The sequence below is a fragment of the Pseudorasbora parva genome, chromosome 18 (assembly GCF_024679245.1).
Source record: "Pseudorasbora parva isolate DD20220531a chromosome 18, ASM2467924v1, whole genome shotgun sequence".
NCBI lineage: Eukaryota > Metazoa > Chordata > Actinopteri > Cypriniformes > Gobionidae > Pseudorasbora > Pseudorasbora parva.
This window is the reverse complement of record NC_090189.1, coordinates 31065385-31085173: the sequence shown is the minus strand read 5'-3', so window position 1 is coordinate 31085173 and position 19789 is coordinate 31065385. Positions and strand designations below refer to the sequence as shown.

Below are 19789 nucleotides of genomic sequence, written 5' to 3'. Positions count from 1 at the left end.
AAGTAATGTAGTTGAACGTTTTTGAGGAGTCTCAGACTGAATGAATGTGTGTAGTATGAATGTAATCTGGGTGTACATTTGCCATGTTGCCCTTATCACATCGCTTCAGCTTGCCATTCACAAATCTTCTCCTGTGGCTTCATGGGATAGTAAAGTGTTCATCATTTGCACACTTCAGAATCTCACCAGGAAGTCATCCGGGTAGATTTTGCCTGCTGTTTTATGAGTACTGTAAATTCGGACATACTACTTTTGTCACATACTTTTTCCCCCACCTACTATATCGTAGGGGAGTATGTGATTTTGGATGCAGCCCTGAATGTTCGATAACAAATTAATTGATTCAACATGATTCAAGAGAAACAAAAATCTATCTATCTATCTATCTATCTATCTATCTATCTATCTATCTATCTATCTATCTATCTATCTATCTATCTATCTATCTATCTATCTATCTATCTATCTATCTATCTATCTATCTATCTATCTATCTATCTATCTATCTATCTATCTATCTATCTATCTGTCTATCTATCTGTCTAACTGTCTGTCTGTCTGTCTGTACACGCATGCACGCACACACACACACACACACACACACACACACACACACACACACACACACACACACACACACACACACACACACACACACACACACACACACACACACACACACACACACACACACACACACACACACACACACACTTTATACAGTATATATGAGGAAAAAACTAAATATATATTAGTGGATAAATTGACTATATACACTGTAACTGTTGTTTTACAATAAAATACAATTTCAGTCTTTATACTTTAAAAAAATCACATTTATTTCAATTTACAGAAACAGAAAACCACAGGAAACACTGAGGTTTTCCTTATGTTTTGTTTTTAATCCAAACCTATGCTTCCTGTGCTACAGGAAGTTATTGATTATAATCAATACAGCCTCTCATGCATTTCCATAAACTACAATAGATGCTCAACAAACGGCAAAAGCATCAAAATGACATTCAGAGTTCAGTCGCAATCTAGAAGTAATTCCCTTCGCTAATACATATTTATATAAAAAAGTATAGCTGTCTTGATTAGGCCGAGAGAGAGAGAGAGAGAGAGAGAGAGAGAGAGAGAGAGAGAGAGAGAGGGAGGGAGGGAGGGAGGGAGAAGTGATTGACCACAGGGCAGCATTTAAAAAGAGGTTAAGGGTTTTGTAGAACCCATAACACATGCTAGTCAAGGTAAACTGCTGTTTGTTGAAGCCTGGACTCTCTAGGTTTGCTGTCTTACGGGAAAATAAACGCCTGTGGGTCTAAAGAGAGAATTGGGTGGTCTGTCTTTAATGACCCAGCTTCAGTCTTCCTTTGAAATGTGAGGGAGGTCATACTTCTGCGCCTCTGCAATTAACCATGTTAACGAGGCTAAGCCATTAGCGCTAGCACAAAATTTGGTACGTTAAACAAACAAGCACTTCACTGTTGTAAAGTCATAGGTGTTTAGTATTTATTTGTCTACACTGCACTAAATGAGCCTAAAAGTTAGTAGGAATACTTTTTGCTTTGAAAGCCTTTTTGCGTTTAGAGTAGCATGTTTTGTTTTTAGCTAAATGCATGCTGCAATACATATTTCATCACTTTTGCATGAATGATACCGCAAATCATGTTGCATATGAAAGAAAGGTTTGCAATTACTATTCAAAGTGAACTTGTGATTTTTCGCCTGCCACATGGTAAAAAAAACAGAGACCAGAATATAAATGAAGAAGACCTAACGACCATTTGACTTAACACCACCTAACAGCCTCACAGAAGTTGCATCCCAAATGACGCACTATACACTATGCAGTTATACTATGCTCTTTGTGCTCAACTCTGTAATGTATGAAGTGAATGAAAGGTTTTTTTTTTGTCATTCAACATTGACATCTGATATCTCCTCCGCTACATAAGGAAAGCTGTGTCAGTTCATCTCATGAAGTGTTTGACATTCCACACTTGGTTAAGTTTTTTCGGTTACTTGTCCTTGGGGTTCACTTGTAATATTTATTTTAAAAAATTGCACAAATATATATGTAGAACATTTTTTTTTTTGTATTCGGACTCTGTCTGAAATTATGTGGCTGAGCAGCTCCTTATTATAGCTGTTATGATTGGCTAACATCATTGCATAGGAAACAGTATCAACGCCCACTTGCTGTTGCTCTTCAGTGTTTTGAGAACATTATCCATATAAAACTGTCATTTATAGACCAAACATTATGAAAACGTTTACTTGTGGTTTGTGATGCAGCTGTTTTCAGATCCAATACAGGTGCTGCTTCATCTGTCAACAAAAATGTTCTTTGTAAACTTTTTATTACACTGTGCCTTAAACTATCTACAGTCAAATGCTCCAATCCAACATAGGATCCCTGATGCGATCCATAACACCATTAAAAATAAACCTTCCACTTGTTCCTGATGCTGGTTGTTTAGACAGAATGTATCAAAGTGAACAATCCTTTACGTTTCCATTTTCACTTCCATTTGTCCTGATGTCGACAGACTCAAGCACATGGATACATCAGAAAGTGAATGGGCTACTGTATACTGCATCCATCCATTTTAAGAGTGTGTTTATAGATAGTAGTTATCTATAGTAGTTCTGAACGGCATGTGAACGACATGTTGTGATGATGTATAGCAATTTGTCGACGTCTTGCTCTAAAGGAAGTCAAATGCAAATGTATTTGTCCCTGTGTTGTCACAGATCCCACAATATCCAAACAAACATTTTTGGAGATTGTTTAACTCTTTCCCCGCCATTATCTCGCCTTTTATAAAAAAAGAACTTTCCGTGTTACAGCTTTCCGTGTTTTCACTGTTATACGGTAGGAGGCACTTTTACGCATCTTCTGAAAGAGTACTGAATCTCCTGATCAAAACACATGCGAAGAAGACACAGAAACAAGTAATATCATATATAATTATATCCATAAATAAAATAATGCGATCATCAACATTAAACAGCATATAAATCAAACCTGCATAAGGTTACCGAATTAAATGTCGACCCAGGATGAGTTACAGGACTATGCAAGCATCAGGGATGTTGATGGACTCGATTTACTTAATCTATGTTTTATCATAATTCTGAATCTGATCCAGACTTAGGGCCCTATCATACACCCGGCGCAGTTTTTTTGTTTTTGTTTTTCACGTCCTGCGCTACGTTGTTTAAATAGCAAATGCATTTGCACTCCCATTGCACAACACACGCACACTCTGCTTATTATACACACAGGGACGCACAGCAGCACACAAATATTTTTAAATATTAAAAATTAAAGGATACCTCTGGAGAAGCGTTCAGTCTTTTCACTTGGAAATTTCGCCATGTAAATAGCGAATCCGCCATGGTGCAAGCGCAACTGGCTTTTAAAGGGAACGGGAGATGAGACTGCGATTGGCTTATTGCATGTTATGCCCAAAACACACCCACGACTCATTAAGAGAATAGTTACAACCCTTTTGGACCATGCACCGTGTCAATTTGTCCCATTGTAAAACTACCAAAAGTAGATTCGGACACGCCCTAAGGGCACTTCGTAAAAAAAAAAAAAAAAAAAAAAAAAGGCCACTTAGTCTTTGCCAAATACATGATTTGTGCATGAATGTGATGCAAGAAGCTAGAATAAAAGGGTTTTGTTATTTTGTTTAAAAGCTGAGGGTCTTTTCTTTCTTTAGATATATTGTATGTTCAGATATTCATACAACAAAATAACTTTTTTTTTTAAACACTGGTGAGGAAATAGTTAATGGTACAAAGATGTCTTATCAAGATAGATCAAGGCAACTTTGATTTCTCATGTCATTATCCTTTAATGAAATTCCACCTCAAATGTCCACCTATGTGCAATTGGTTCTGCAAATGCAGCGAATTATAACACCCTTTTTGTTTTTCTCTCTCTTAGCTTTGTTTGATGCCTACGGCTGCATGTTAACTAATCTAGATCAACAACAGTTTGAAGAGGCTGCACACACATGTATACACACACACGTATCGGGGAGGAGAATGACACGCTAATATTGCGGTGGGTCTGAAGATGTTTGTGAGGATGTTTTCAGGTATGATGCCCGAGGGTTTACAGCAGCTTAGTTTCACACTAATCAACACTATCCGTTCCTTCTAAACATTTAAAGAAGGGTTTACACCGTACACCGCTGTATGCGCTTGCGGGGCTTTTTTCTGCATCCCTTGAAGAAGTATACGTTTGAAGAGTGAAAGTAATAAATGAATATATCAGGTTTTATGAACTAATAAACATAACCATAGTTTACATTACCACACCTCCAGACTGCACTAAACCGGTTTGTTTGAACAGGAGCAGGATGGGTCATGTGAACTTTGATTGTCATTATTAATATTAATATAAGGCGAAGTGCCGTTTCTCAGAAACAGTCTGGGCAGTCACTTGTGAAAGGTGGACCTTGATATTTTTTTTTCTGTTGTAGCATATCCTTATCAAATGCTTTGCACAGATCACACAACCATGGTTAATGTGAGGTCAATAAGAACATGTAGATGTAGGACACTGCTCAAATGGAGTCACAAAATGCAGCTTTTATATCTATAATTAATGTTTACATTGTCTACAACTTAATTTTTTTAACTTATTAACACTAGGTTTATTTAGCAGCTGCATGCTGCGCTAGAGAATTGTGCATTTCAAGACAAAAAAATGGACCCTGTTCACAACCCCTGCATTTTGCAGATCATAATTTTTTTAATTAAACTGGAATGACACCTACTACTACTACTACTATTTTAATTATTGTTATTATTATTACGCATTATGAACGTTAAAAGTGATTTCACACAAAAATCCTAATTTTCTCCTCTTTTTTTCCATATATTTTGTATAATGTCCATATAATAAAAGCATAAAAATGATAAAAATGCACCTGTTAAATTTTAAAATGATTTTTTTTGTCATTTGTATTAGTTTTTATTAGTCCTCCCCCCCACCCACAAAGCTATCATATGACATTAGAAGATTTGCTATAAAGTGCACAGACTCGCATTGACTACGTTTATGTTGCTTTCGCATCATTTTTTGTCATGTTCAGTCTCGGTTCACATTTACTTTAATTCTATGGAAAAGAGCAGCTTGAACATTCTGCTAAATATCTCCTTTTGTGTTCTACGGAAGAAAGAAAGGCATACATGCTTGGAACAACATGAGGGTGTGTAAATGATGATAGAATTGATTTGCATGCATGTTTCAGACAATTAAAAGCTATATTCTGAGAACGTTCTGAGGCATTTGCACGGAGGAGATGGATGATAGTAAGAAAAGGATGTATAGAGACCGAAATAGAGGAGTATGTGAGCCAAAGACACAGCACGAGAGAGAAAGAGGAGGTAGGAAAAGTGCTCTCCACTCACTTTCTGCCCAGTGAGCAGTGCCTTGTTACTCTTTGAACACTTGGCCCATTTATTTCTGCTAAGTCGTGAGATTCTGAGTCGGCCAGTGAAGACTCTAGTGGCTCTTTCCATGAAACATTAACGAGTTCCTGGGGTTAAAGGGATGCCTCGAAATCACTGCTGATTGCAGCTCGTGTGTATATAGGTGTGCGAATGCATGAATGTGTGCGTACGCGAACATCACGGGCTGAAATTAATATACATCATTGAAAGAAATACATAAAGGGGTGAGCAAATGTGTGCGCATACAGATAAATCCACACACTGTATTGGGTTGTGTGATGTTTTAACATCCTGATCGTTGTGCGCACACTTTTCTCTCCATAGGCAGTCTGCCTGCAGGACACAAGGTTATTAATCTACGCTGCCTCTGCCACCCACCACCCCGCGCCCCTCCAGGGCGACTGTTGATGACACGTACAGATCATGACGCCCACAGGCCAATCACAGAGCTCATCTTCAGCGCTTCACAATCCTGCTGCAGTCGGCACTGCCCACTCTACACACTCCACACACACTCCACATTCACACGTGTTTCTTCTCTAGAGTACATAAAACACAACCTGGTGGAAAGATTTTGTATCTCTTACCAGATAGAGAGCCTGCAGTTTAAGTTAAAGGTGAATTTATTGTTAGATAGAAGTTGTAGTTTATACATCATGTTTTTTTATTTTTTATTTTTTTTATCAAGACTACAGCATGTATGCATTTGTTTTAAGTGCTGGTGTGTATTTTTGTATTTTTTGCAAGACCCAATTTAAAACGAGACAAAACACTAAAAACAATACAATGACTTTAACTGTTTGAATGTTGTATGATGGACAGTTTTCAAATGTATCAAATAAGAAATTAGTGTTTTTATTTGTTTTGTCAAAACACCTATTGTCCCAGGGTTATGATAAAAATCAATTATTCAATACATTGTTATTATTATATAAAACATATACATATGGTACGATTTATGTTAAAAAGAAAAGAAAAGATCTATTTTTAAGTATATATTTAATATTTAAAATAACAGCTATAGGCCGTATTCATGTAGGAAAATGTTTTGTTGAATTATTGTTATTAATAATCATAATAACTTTTAAATAACTAACTTATTTAGTAATAACTAAAGTTATTATATTTAGCAGTTTGGTAACTTTGTTATTTTACACTATTTTATTACCTTAAACTTTATTATTTTGGTAACTCTTTACAATAAGGGTTTATTAGTTAACATGAACTAATTATCTATATATGTATATACATATACATATACATATATATATATATATATATAAGGGCCGGGACTCGATTAAAAAAATTAATCTAATTAATTAGAGGCTTTGTAATGAATTAATCGAAATTAATGGTATTTTAATTGCATATAAATATTTGACCTGAGAACAGTGAGAAGTAATTTTTCACATGTATTTTTAGTATACCATTGAATAATGCCTGAATACATAAGCTTAATCAACAAAATATTGTTTATTTATTTCAGTCCAGCAGACCAGCGCAATGTTTGCCATTAAGTTTAGCAAAAGCATATTTGTGATATTTGAGGCTCGATGTGCTGCGGTGATACGCAAATTCCTTGTTGTATAGCTTGCACACAACCATGCTCTTGTCGACGCTTCCATCCTTTCGTTTTTTAAAACAAAATTTTCCATCCACTGGGCCAAGCAAAGCAGTCTCATCAGCTTCTTCGTTCATGTTCACACTGGTTTGTTGTTGTCGTGACTCGTGAGCGCTAGTTGGTGTTCCAGTATAATCGGTCCATCGAAACTCATTCATTGAAAAACGTTCCGCGGTGCAAAAATAATATTAGGGCCGGGACTTTAACGTGTTAATTAATTACCCAAAAATATAAATAACATAATTTTTTAACCATATATATATATATATATATATATATATATATATATATATATATATATATATATATATATATACACACACACACACAATACACATTTTTCTTAAATATATACATGCATGTGTGTATATATATATATGCATTAATGAGTAATTGAACAGGTGTTCCTAATAATCCTTTGGTGAGTGTGTGTGTGTGTGTATATATTTACACACATTGATCAACAAGGTGCTGAAAGCATTCTTTAGAAATGTTGGCCCATATTGATAGGATAGCATCTTGCAGTTGATTCAGGGCACAAAGCTCCCGTTCCACCACATCCCAAAGATGCTCTATTGGGTTGAGATCTGGTAACTGTGGGGGCCATTTTAGTACAGTGAACTCATTGTCATGTTCAAGAAACCAATTTTAAAATGATTCGAGCTTTGTGACATGGTGGTCATAAAGGGATGGACATGGTCAGAAACAATGCTCAGGTAAGCCTTGGCATTTAAACGATTCCCAATTGGCACTAAGGGCCCTAAAGTGTGCCAAGAAAACATCCCTCACACCATTACACCACCACCACCAGCCTGCACAGTGGTAACAAGGCATGATAGATCCATGTCCTCATTCTGTTTATGCCAAAATCTGACTCTACCATCTGAATGTCTCAACAGAAATCGAGACTCATCGGACCAGGCAACATATTTCCAGTCTTCAACTGTCCAGTTTTGGTGAGCTTGTGCAAATTGTAGCCTCTTTTTTCTATTTGTAGTGAGATGAGTGGTACCCGGTGGGGTCTTCTGCTGTTATAGCCCATCCGCCTCAAGGTTGTGTGTGTTGTGGCTTCACAAATGCTTTGCTGCATACCTCGGTTGTAACGAGTGGTTATTTCAGTCAAAGTTGCTCTTCTATCAGCTTGAATCAGTCGGCCCATTCTCCTCTGACCTCTAGCCCACAGGACTGCCGTGCACTGGATGTCTTTCCCTTTTCACACCATTCTTTGTAAATCCCTATGGATTGTGAAATGGTTGTGTGGTTGAAAATCCCAGTAACTGAGCAGATTGTAAAATACTCAGACCGGCCCGTCTGTAACTAACAACCATGCCACGCTTAAAATTGCTTACATCGCCTTTCTTTCCCATTCTGACACTCAGTTTGGAGTTCAGGAGATTGTCTTGACCAGGACCACACCCCTAAATGCAATGAAGCAACTGCCATGTGATTGGTTGATTAGATAATTGCATTATTGAGAAATTAAACAGGTCCTTTAGGTGAATGTGTATTTATATATATACAGTGAGGAAAATAAGTATTTGAAGACCCGCTATTTTGCAAGTTCTCCCACTTAGAAATCACGGAGGGGTCTGAAATTGTCATCGGAGGTGCATGCCCACTGTGAGAGACATACAGGTCCTTCTCAGAAAATTAGCATATTGGGATAAAAGTTCATTATTTTCCATAATGTAATGATAAAAATTAAACTTTCATATATTTTAGATTCATTGCACACCAACTGAAATATTTCAGGTCTTTTATTGTTTTAATACTGATGATTTTGGCATACAGCTCATGAAAACCCAAAATTCCTATCTCTCACACACACACACACACACACACACACACACACACACACACACACACACACACACACACACACACACACACACACACACACACACACACACACACACACGTTGGTCTATGTGGTTTACAGGGACTCTCCATAGGCGTAATGGTTTTTATACTGTACAAACCGTATTTTCTAACCCCTTACACTGCCCCTGCCCCTAAACCTACCCATCACAGGAAACATTCGGCATTTTTACTTTCTCAAAAAAACATAATTTAGTATGTTTTTAAGGCCGTTTGAATTATGAGGACATTTGATATGTCCTCATAAACCACATTTATAGAGTAATACCAGTGTAATACCCATGTATATATACAAATTTGTGTCCTCATAAACCACATAAACAGGCTCACACACACACACACACACACACACACACACACACACACACACACACACACACACACACACACAGAGAGAGAGAGAGAGAGAGAGAGAGAGAGAGAGAGAGAGAGAGAGAGAGAGAGAGAGAGAGAGAGAGAGAGAGAGAGAGAGAGAGAGAGAGAGAGAGAGAGAGAGAGAGAGAGAGAGAGAGAGAGAGAGACCCCGAAAAATGCCTTTGAATACGGTTACTGAAAATAATGATTAAGATGTTTTACCAAATGTTTCAAGGCTTGTACTACATTCTCATGATCTCAGGGTTGGGTCAAGACTGGATTTGTTTGATTAGAAATATCGTTCCAGGAACAACACAAGATAATGATCTGGAACAAATTTTAGCAAAATAAGAATGCACTTCAGATTAAGTCAGATTAAGGCAAGATTTAGATGTGTGTACCCACAATTAACTCCACAGAAGCCTGCCTGAATGCTGATCTGTGACCCACTGCACAAATGCTGTATTTTAATATGAAACACTGCAAACTGACCTTAGATCAGCATAAAATGTGACCTCTAGGTCACTATTAGTGAGTAACTTTTATAGGTCTGTAACTTTTAGTGCATAATATATGTATGCAAATTGTGAGACTTTGAACTGGCAACTAGATGTGGGCCTTGCACAAATAATATAAACAAATAAATAAATAAAGAAGCGATTACTGCAGCAGGGAGTTAATTAACGGCTCATTTCTGTTTGATAGGAGAATAATGCACTGTAATTTTACCTTGATGCAATATAAAACTGCAAGCTGCCACTGCCTCACTGGATAATTAACACCTGTGTCTAGTGGCCACTAGGACCTCAGCATCTATTAATGCCAAAAAACACAACACAATACTACAATTAAAGACACCGTTACTAGACATTAAACTGGGTTGGTATATAGCGGGTGGTAAATTGGTCCGCATTTACCTTTAATTGCCTTAGAAATTACGAGGAGGGATTATATTAATGTTTTTAAACGTAGAGGAAATGAGGAGTGCTGAGGCATAATGTTATGGCCCAATTTGTCTGTTTTGTCGGCACTTAAATGTCAAACAGAAAAAAAGTCCCCTTGCGTCTTGGACTGTATCCCTCTGAGCTTCCAGAGGTCATATTAAAATGTAAAACGCATCTTCGTATTGAGTCTCCTCGTAATTTCTGTGGAGTTTTGCTGATTCCAACAAAGACCAAATTAGACATCTCTGTCCTGTATTTCATGTCACATCTGAAGCACATCTGTGTCCTAATTTCGCAAGTAGATTCCAAATCGTAGCAGTTGAAATATGATTTGAACTGTAGTAAAATGGTTAAAAAAAATACAATGTATGCAATCATACTGTTCAAAACTGGAGTTTTTGAAGTCTCTTATGCTCACCAAAACTGTATTTATTTGATCAATACAGGGGAAAAAAAGTAAAATAGTGAAAAATGATTACATTTTAAAATAACTAAATGAGTCATTTATTCCTGTGATGGTAAAGCTGAATTTACTCCAGACTTCAGTGTCACATGACCCTTCAGAAATCAGTCTAATATGCTGATTTGATTATCAAGAAACATTTGAAAACAGTTGTGCTGCTTAATATTTTTGTGGAAGCAGTGATAAAAAAAAAAATGTCCAGGATTTTTTAAAAGTATTAATAGAAGGAAACAGATTTACTGACCCAACACATTTAACCGATAGTGTATGTGTTATAAAAAAAAAAGTTTAAGCAATGTGCCTGGCCTCTCTTCTACTAATTTATATCATATTTTCTTTATATATTATGTGCCTTTCAAATCAAAGAATTTTCTTAAAAAATAAAGTGATGTAAAGTTAAAATGTATATTTACAGCTGATTTATCTGTGTTGGTGACTGTTTTTCATGCAGTGTTTCTTTGATGCTTTCAGTGTTGTCTGTTTCTAGCTGTGTGATGCTTCATCGGTCGGTTCTACGGTGTTACATTAAATCTCTCTTTCTGTTCTTCCTTTCCTTTGTCCGCAACACTCCTCTGCCCGTCCTTTGGGTATGGCCGTCAATGCCCTCATTCCCACGCTGTGTGTGTGTATCATCTTTTCTCTGCTCCAATAATGGCAGAACTCCACATCAGCATCTGCCTTCATTAAAAGTAATTACAGTCTTGCTCATATTGGGCTCACTCACAGACTCAGTGTGTTTCGGCCCACTTGAGCTGACTCAGGATCAGGGAGACCCTTCGACCCCAGGCGGTCCTGTTCACTGGTCAATAAATAAGTCAATAAATTTATAACGAGCACAAGTTGTAAAGCTCAAAATAAACTTTGTTGTTTGTTACTTATCTCTTCACGCCATGGCCTAGCTGTGTTCAGAATCGCCCCCTATACCCTCATTCACTATTCCCTACATTACTCCACTAATATAGTCCACTTGAAGGAGTGAAATCGGACACTAGTGCGCCGAAAGGGCTGCCGCTTTTGTATAGTTTGTGCTTGCCATTTAAGTATCATTTTAACACGGCTCCAGTAGTAAGATGAAAAGATTTATCTTGAACTGTCATGGAAACTATGTATAAACTATAACCAAACAATTTAATAATCAATTAAAAAGGAATTTATACATGTATGATATTACGCTGTAGCCACATTGGACTAGCCTGACAAGCCAGACCCACATCAAGATCAATCCGAGGGTCGGGTAACGGTTGTCTTTCAAATTCCCTCTGCACACAACAGGATAGCGCTACAACCAACCAGAGCAACAGAGAAGGTGAAGCAGAGCTGATAGATTGATAGATGATAAAACTTTGCTATAGATTTCTAGGCTAACATTGAATGAGTGCACTCGATAACGACCACTATGGTTTCGGACACCACTTCAAATGGCTGTCCCTTCAGATACTGCCCTATTTAAGGGTATCAGGCCAATTTCGGACACAGCCACAGTCTCAAGAAATGGCTCTGAATGATATGATGCATTAGACGGGGGAAACGTCGCCTCTACCGATAAATGTGTACGCCTGCTTCTGTAGCCCCGCCCACCGACTCGTGCAGCTAAAGGAACAATAAACATGCCGCAGGTCGACAGTGGATTTGCATCGTATCCAATCCTCGCCGTGGGCGTTTACTTCCAAGTCACCAGTGCGACACACCCATCAAAACCCAGCGTTCAGGAGAGATCCTCAAAACCAGTGTAAAAAATAGCCTATTACTTATTAGTTATGATGTTTTTAAATGTAAAAACCATGCACACATCATAAACAACATTTTTAAAAAGCCAGTTCATGAAACCTTTAAATCATGGGCTTTGCTCATTTAAAGAATCACCTCAAGATTCATTTGTTTGCAAATCAGACTACTCTGACAGTGCTAGTGTTGTACTAGTGTTGTGTAAGGCAGGGGTTTTCAAACTGGGATCCTCCAGAAGGTTCTAAGGGGTTTCCCCAGAAAATTTCAGAGAATAAAAAGACAAAGCAATAATGGATAAAGTCTACTCTAATGGTTTAATTTCGAAATGTTTCTCTCATTTCTTGTCATATACATACTTTCCAGAATTGAATACGTTTGCTTTGCATCCTTCTAGTGAGTTTTCTCACTATAGTCCCCTTTATGTCGCTCACCGGGTTGTAAGGCAACAACGTAAACTGCTTACATACATTTATTGTGAAAGTTGCTTATACAAATAATTTTTAATTGAAAATGTTCTTCAGGTTTATTCATCCAACATTAAGTATAGCCAATTTAAGTTGGGAAACAATATGTTGTATTGATAAATGTCACACTTACTATTTATCTAACAGTTAAAATGTTTTTTCTTTGATAAAAATAGATGGATTTTAGGAAGGGGGTCCCTCATAAAGGTTCATCACATTTGGGGGTCCTTGGCATCATAAAGTTTGAGAACCCCTGGGGTAAGGCAACATTCACACAGCAGTAGAATATGGTTGTCAGTCCTGTTTTTGAATCCTTAATACGGTTACGTTCACACACAGTTCGGTTATTTACAGGAGTGACAACCGCATTCTATAACCTAACTCCCATTGCACGTTCATACAGATAGTATTAGAGATGCTACGGTAAGTTGCTGTTTGAACGGGACATTTTGAGACACCTGTAAGTAAATGCATTTGTCAATCCCAAAAAAATTATAATGTGATTGTATTGTGGTCACATTGGTGCAACTTTTGCGAACCTATAATATAATGTCAAAAGTAATTTATGTCTGGTATTTTTTTTTTAAAACCCTAGTTTTTTAGATACTTTTTAAAGGTATAGTTTAGTTTTTGAGCTTTTCATATCCAACAAAAACGTTATTGGTTTACTTTGTTCAGACACAGTAGTGCAAAAATTATATTAGAATTAGAATATAATGTTAATAGAAATAGAAATATAACGTTATTAGAATATAATGTCAATTACATTAAAAATAGATTTCAAAACGCTCATTTTAAATGCACCTTCTGACACTTTTGAATCCAAACCATAATTTTTTAAGTTTATAAGAATCTTTCCTTTGAAATGATTTGAAACTCTCAATCTGCCAGCAGTTTCAATTCATTTGAGCCGTTCAGATCCAACAAAAACAGCCCCACTTTGAGAGTAAACTCTGGTTGGTGGAAACTAACACACAACCTAGATTAAGTTGTATCAGTCCTCCAGTGGGTTACACACAAACAGTAGGGTCATGAGGCGGAAATCTCAGCATTCATTTGAGCTTTTATTTACAACTTCCATCGCGCCCTATTTCTCTTTCTCTCTCTCTTTCTCACCGGTGAACGCTGAAAAGCACCAGAGTCCGGTTTCGCCCGGCGGCCATATGCCTTTGTCAGGCGTTCATCTCATCCCTTGTTCCGCCGTTCGGAAATTCCAAAGGTGAATTAAATACAGTATACCGCCCCCATCTCTCTCTGCCCTCCCTTCTTCTACCTTTTTGTCCTTTCTCGGTTTACTGTTCAACGTGAAATCGGACAGTAATATTTACTCTTCAGTGAATCAAAGGGAGATGCGCTGCCTGTTTTTTCCCCCCATCTTGTGCACAAATCTGATACTTTTCCCCGAGACGCTCTGTCAAAGCAAAGAAAAGACACTGTTCCTTTCTTTTTTTATCCATGTTTCATCTGAAAAGGAGAAATGCAAAATGCAATAATGCGTCCGGTTGTATGGAGCAGGAGGAGTGCTTGACTGACCCTCTTTATGGAAAACATGATCTCTCTGGGCTTGTTCTCACAGGCAATCTGTGTTGTTGGGTCTCTATTTCTATCTCTTCCTGCTTTATTCTTTTTGTTGTTGTTCTATTCCCCTTTGTATGTTTTCAGACATACAATCACAGGAGCCCTTGGTATGTGAGGATCATTGTAAGTGGAATGTGGTTGTATAAGCATGTTTGGTTGGGGAAGTAAGTACTCGAATAAACTTTTGTTTTGATAATAATACATAAAATTATATTTATTTATTTAATTTCTGTAGCTCCAATGTGCACAATGGTTTTGTTACACATCTTTTGTGAATTTGAAAATCTTTACCAAGCAGTTCCATTTTATTGTAGTTTATTTATCTCGCTCAAGTGCATTAGTTACACATTCTATTAATGTGTCATTTGAAACTAATTCTGCCTTTAATAAGAAAACTATTTGAGAAAATGTCTTTTTCAACATCACCTTCATATCGACCGAAATCCTTCACTCAGAAAGGCCTCCTGACTTTTGAGTTTGAGGTAATCAGTCAGATCAAAAGTTAAGTTAAGAAATGAAATGTTTAAGTAAGCAGAACTGGCAGCTTTTATTTTGTACTCAAATATTTCAAGTTAAGAGCAATTAAAATGTACAAGGAAGCTTATTCATACATTTAACTTAAAATTATCATCAATCTCAACTTAAATATTTTTTGCAGTAAAAACTTGGCTAGATTTAACTAGCTAATTCAGTAAATGCTAATTGGTAACAATGCTTTGATAGTATAGATTGAAAGAGTATGGCAATATAGAACATTTAACATATAGGTTGATGCTTCCCTTGTCACTATGATGGTAACCCTCCAAAAACCCAACATAACAGAAACTCTTCTAAACTAGAATAGAATAACATTAAAAACTACTTAATCTCCCACGTGGCATTAATCTTGCATACATAAAAATAACACTTAATTTCAGCATTTACTCTCCCTTTTGAGTGACATGTCAAAGCATGCTGGGAAATAGAAATACCAGCCCAGTTTCAGTTTAAATTTCAGTTTTTAAAAGAAACAAGTTCATAAAACTCAAAGCAGGGATTGTTGTTTGAAGTCCATAAAAGTGCATCTTTCCATCAAATAACGTGCTGATAACGTGATGTTCCAACACTGCGGAAAAGTGTTGAAAGTGTCTTCTCGGAGTTCAAGATGCGTACGACGAATGTAACTGGTCGCGTAAGCCTTTGAACTGCAGAGGAACTTTCAACATTTTTTCCATAAAATGAATACGGAAGGCGATCGGCCGAAACGTTACTTTATAAAGTTGTAAAAAAGGATATTTTTCTTACACAAACGCATCAATTCACTTCAGAAGGCCTTTATTAACCTCCCGGAAGCAATGTGGAGCACATTATTTGACAGAGATGATTTTTTATGGACTTTCCATTTTTATGGAAAACAGAGCAACAATCCCCGCTCTTATAAAGCTTGAATTAGCCAGGACTTTTATAATATAACTCAGATTTTATCCGTTTGAAAGAAGAATGTCATATACACCTAGGGTGGCTTGAGGGGGAGTAAATCATGAGCCAATTTTCAATTTGGGGTGAACTATCCATTTAAAATGGGTCAGTGTTGTGAACTAAAAAGAAAAAGTTCTAAATACTCACAAAAGTTATTGTAAGTGAACCAAGTTGTTTAATTTAAGTTAACCCTACTCAAACCCTAACGGTCAACACAACATACCAAACATGGTAAAACAGCCTCGAAATGAAACACATGTGTATATAATTGCACAGCCTTCACAACATTAATTGACTACAAAGATACATATATCTTCAAGCAGAAGAAAGGAATTTAATATCAGAACATTTTAGTTTGCAAAATCGGATCTACGTTTACATTATTATTATTATTTTTACAAAACCAGAAAGGCATTCGAATCTGAGCTGCAAACCATTGTATATTTCTCATCTAAAGCCATTTCAGCCTATGAATGAACCATAAATAAGGTACACCGACATACCCAATATTTGCTGACCTGTAACAGAATCCTAGGCCGTAATCTCAGGTGCTAGTGCCTCCATGTCTTTTACCTGGGTCTTTAAGGTTTCATTACTGCAGTAAAGACAGGGAAGTTAAACGCAGTGAAACAGAGAGCCTCTCAACGCTGAAAAGAATCCATTGATGTAACGCTCATTGACTCTGAGATCAAAAGAAACTCCATTTTTCCTTTGCTTTGGAATCTACCTTTTCTCATACCACTCTTTAATTAAATGGGACATTGTTGTCTAGGTATGAAAAAGGGCCAATTCAGGCACGTCATCGCAGAGGAATCCAGACTGGCCCGTACCTGACCCCCCTCAAGACTACAAAAGCCCCCCGTCCACTCCGTCGGCTCACCTCCTCACTTCCAAACCAGGTGAACCATTAGCGACCGAGATGGACCTGTCAGATCTTAAGAACGAGGGAGTATTGGGCGAGGAAAGGAGGATAGATGTGTTCTCCCCTCCTCAGGACGTGCCATTCATGCGGCGGGGGGGTGATACCTTGAGTGTTCAAAGCGGGAGTTTGAAGCAGAGAGACTTGTAGATCTGAAGGGCCATATGAAAGGCAAACAATAAGCAATCTGTTTGTCCACCCCTGCAAAACGGCACTCGCCTTTCATCCACCGGCTCCCATTTCCGCGGGTCGCGACTTTCCTCAAACATCAATTACTGTTACGTACGCCGTTTGATCTCGGGGCTTCTCCTTGACATAGTATCGGGAGGCGGCCTTATAGTGTGTGTGCTAAGACAATGCACCAATTGTGAGTGCTTTTTCCCCCTTTCTTTATTTTTCTACACTTTGTCTTCTGTATAAACGTACGTGTTTAGTTTGCACAATTTATTTGGACCTCACAGGAAATATCAGATGCCTCTCCACATCTTCAGGGCAGAAAAAACTCTGAAGGGCCCTTCTACAAAATGTTTAATTACATGTAGTGCTGTGCTATAATAAGATATTTAAAATGCTGTCATTCTAAAACTTCTACACATTCATAATTTATAATATATATAATATAGTATAGTATTGTTATAAAATAGCATCATTTATATATTACATTTATATATAACATTACATTTTTTTATTATATGCAATACTGTTCAAAAGTTTGGGGCCTGTAACATATTTTTGAAAATAAATTTATTCAATAGTGACACAGTACATTTATCAAAATTGACAGTATATAGCTGTAATATTGTTTATATTTGTTATAGATTATTTATGATTGATAATGTGACAATGGTGTTTTCTATATAATAATTAATATAATAAAAATGTGTAATACTTTAAAAATTAACCGACAGAATTGTTTAAATCCACACAGCTGTCACAAGTAGGCAACAAAAAGGAATTCATAAAAGTTGAATGAATCATACTGATTTTTAAAAATTATTATATTTTTTTTATTACCTTATTATAGACAGGCTGGGTGCGTGAAAATACTCAGATGCTTGTCTTTTTTTTTTTTTTAAATACATGCCAAGAAGTAGATTCATTTATCTCACCCCACACCCCACCCACATCCAGCATATCCACAACTTGTATTTTTCGAAGTATGAATAATTTGCCAGTTTATTTGGCTTGCCGGCTGTCGCAGAAAGCAAAACCAGTCGTGTCGTTGTTCATTTTCACCCGTAAGAGCTCATCAGGGGAGCGCGCGTCCCTCTGGGGAGCAGAAGTGCCCTGTGCTTCCAAATCCATGCCGAGCGTGTGAAACAGAGGATAAAGGAATTTTCTTCGGCCTTCTTTTCTGTGCTAGTTCACGTATTCCGTTGGAGGCTACATTTTTAATGAATTAGATCAAGGTGACATCCATTGTCTGAACCTGGGGAAAAAGACACAGGACGTGGGCCATCACTTCCTCCCAACCTGATTTGTGGGGAAATTTTCGAGAGCGGAGTGCGAGAAGGCATCACATCGTCACTTAATGAATTACTTAATGTGTCCCTCCGTTGTTTAATTGAATTAATTAGGGGCCTAATTGGGCTGAGTGATGATGGCTTCCAGGGCTGAGGAGCCCTTGATGAGCGGAGGGTAGAGTTCTGGAAGTGTGTGTGAGACAGTGAGTAACACTGGGAAATCCTCATGGGACGCACACACACTTGCACAGGACCACGAGCAGAAGGCCTTCTGGGAGTAGAGCCCTCCCTCCTCTTCCAGAGGGCCACATTTTGCCTGTGGGCGGCAGTCACGGCCAGTACTTATTAGGGATGTGCAAAACTACGGATTTTCAGTATGGAAGGGTTCCAAACGTATGTGCTTTATCAACATTTATTAACACACTGAGGAAGTAAATGGAGTCTTTGATGAAATCTGATCACTTAAGATCCATGTAAATACCAGGTGAACAGTGATTTGTGTCAACTGTTCATTTGAGATTGAATCTCCCGAGACGGATGTATCAGGTGTAAAGTGCGTTATCAGGTACACTTAACTCTGTGTGTGTGTGTGTGTGTGTCTTTGTGTGCTCAACAGGATTGACAGCAGCAGCAATGGCTGAAGCGATGAAACTCCAGAAAATGAAACTGATGGCCATGAACAACATTCACGGAGCTGGAAGCCAGAACGGTACAGAGTCAGAGAACGAGGAGCTCAACTCCAGTGCAGGTCAGAGTCACACACATACAAAGACAAGTCATACTTCAAATGTGTACAAAATCATAAAACTTTTATTAATTAAGGACACATTAAACCGATCAAAAGTGACAGTTATAGGTATTTATACATTACATTACAAAATATATCAAAATAAAATTGCGGATAGTTTAACCCTGGTTTTTGTTTGGTTAACACAACGTTCCAAAAATGCTAAAACACCCTTGACATTAAGCATATATATTGACATATATATTTTTAAATGCAGGCTGTACAATGATATACAAAGGTGTGTACACTAACCTTAAGGATTATTAGTAACACCTGTTCAATTTCTCATTAATGCAATTATCTAATCAACCAATCACATGGCAGTTGCTTCATTGCATTTAGGGGTGTGGTCCTGGTCAAGACAATCTCCTGAACTCCAAACTGAGTGTCAGAATGGGAAAGAAAGGTGATTTAAGCAATTTTGAGCGTGGCATGGTTGTTGGTGCCAGACAGGCCCGGTCTGAGTATTTCACAATCTGCTCAGTTACTGGGATTTTCACACACAACCATTACTAGGGTTTACAAAGAATGGTGTGAAAAGGGAAAAACATCCAGTATGCGGCAGTCCTGTGAGCGAAAATGCCTTGTTGATGCTAGAGGTCAGAGGAGAATGGGCCGACTGATTCAAGCTGATAGAACAGCAACTTTGACTGAAATAAT

At 37.5% G+C, this 19789-nt stretch overlaps 1 protein-coding gene across 5 annotated transcripts in view; it reads left to right on the top strand.

The window, feature by feature from the left end:
* The window catches only part of dacha (dachshund a), a 203131-nt gene that overhangs the window by 110248 nt on the left and 73094 nt on the right, over window positions 1-19789 (top strand). For 3 of the 5 annotated variants that reach the window (XM_067422794.1, XM_067422795.1, XM_067422793.1), the window contains exon 3: window positions 18959-19090. In XM_067422794.1, the coding sequence (XP_067278895.1) occupies window positions 18959-19090 (132 nt within the window). Of the gene's footprint in view, window positions 1-7995; window positions 8053-18958; window positions 19091-19789 lie in introns of all 5 variants that reach the window. The other 2 variants (XM_067422791.1, XM_067422790.1) reach the window with 1 other exon arrangement.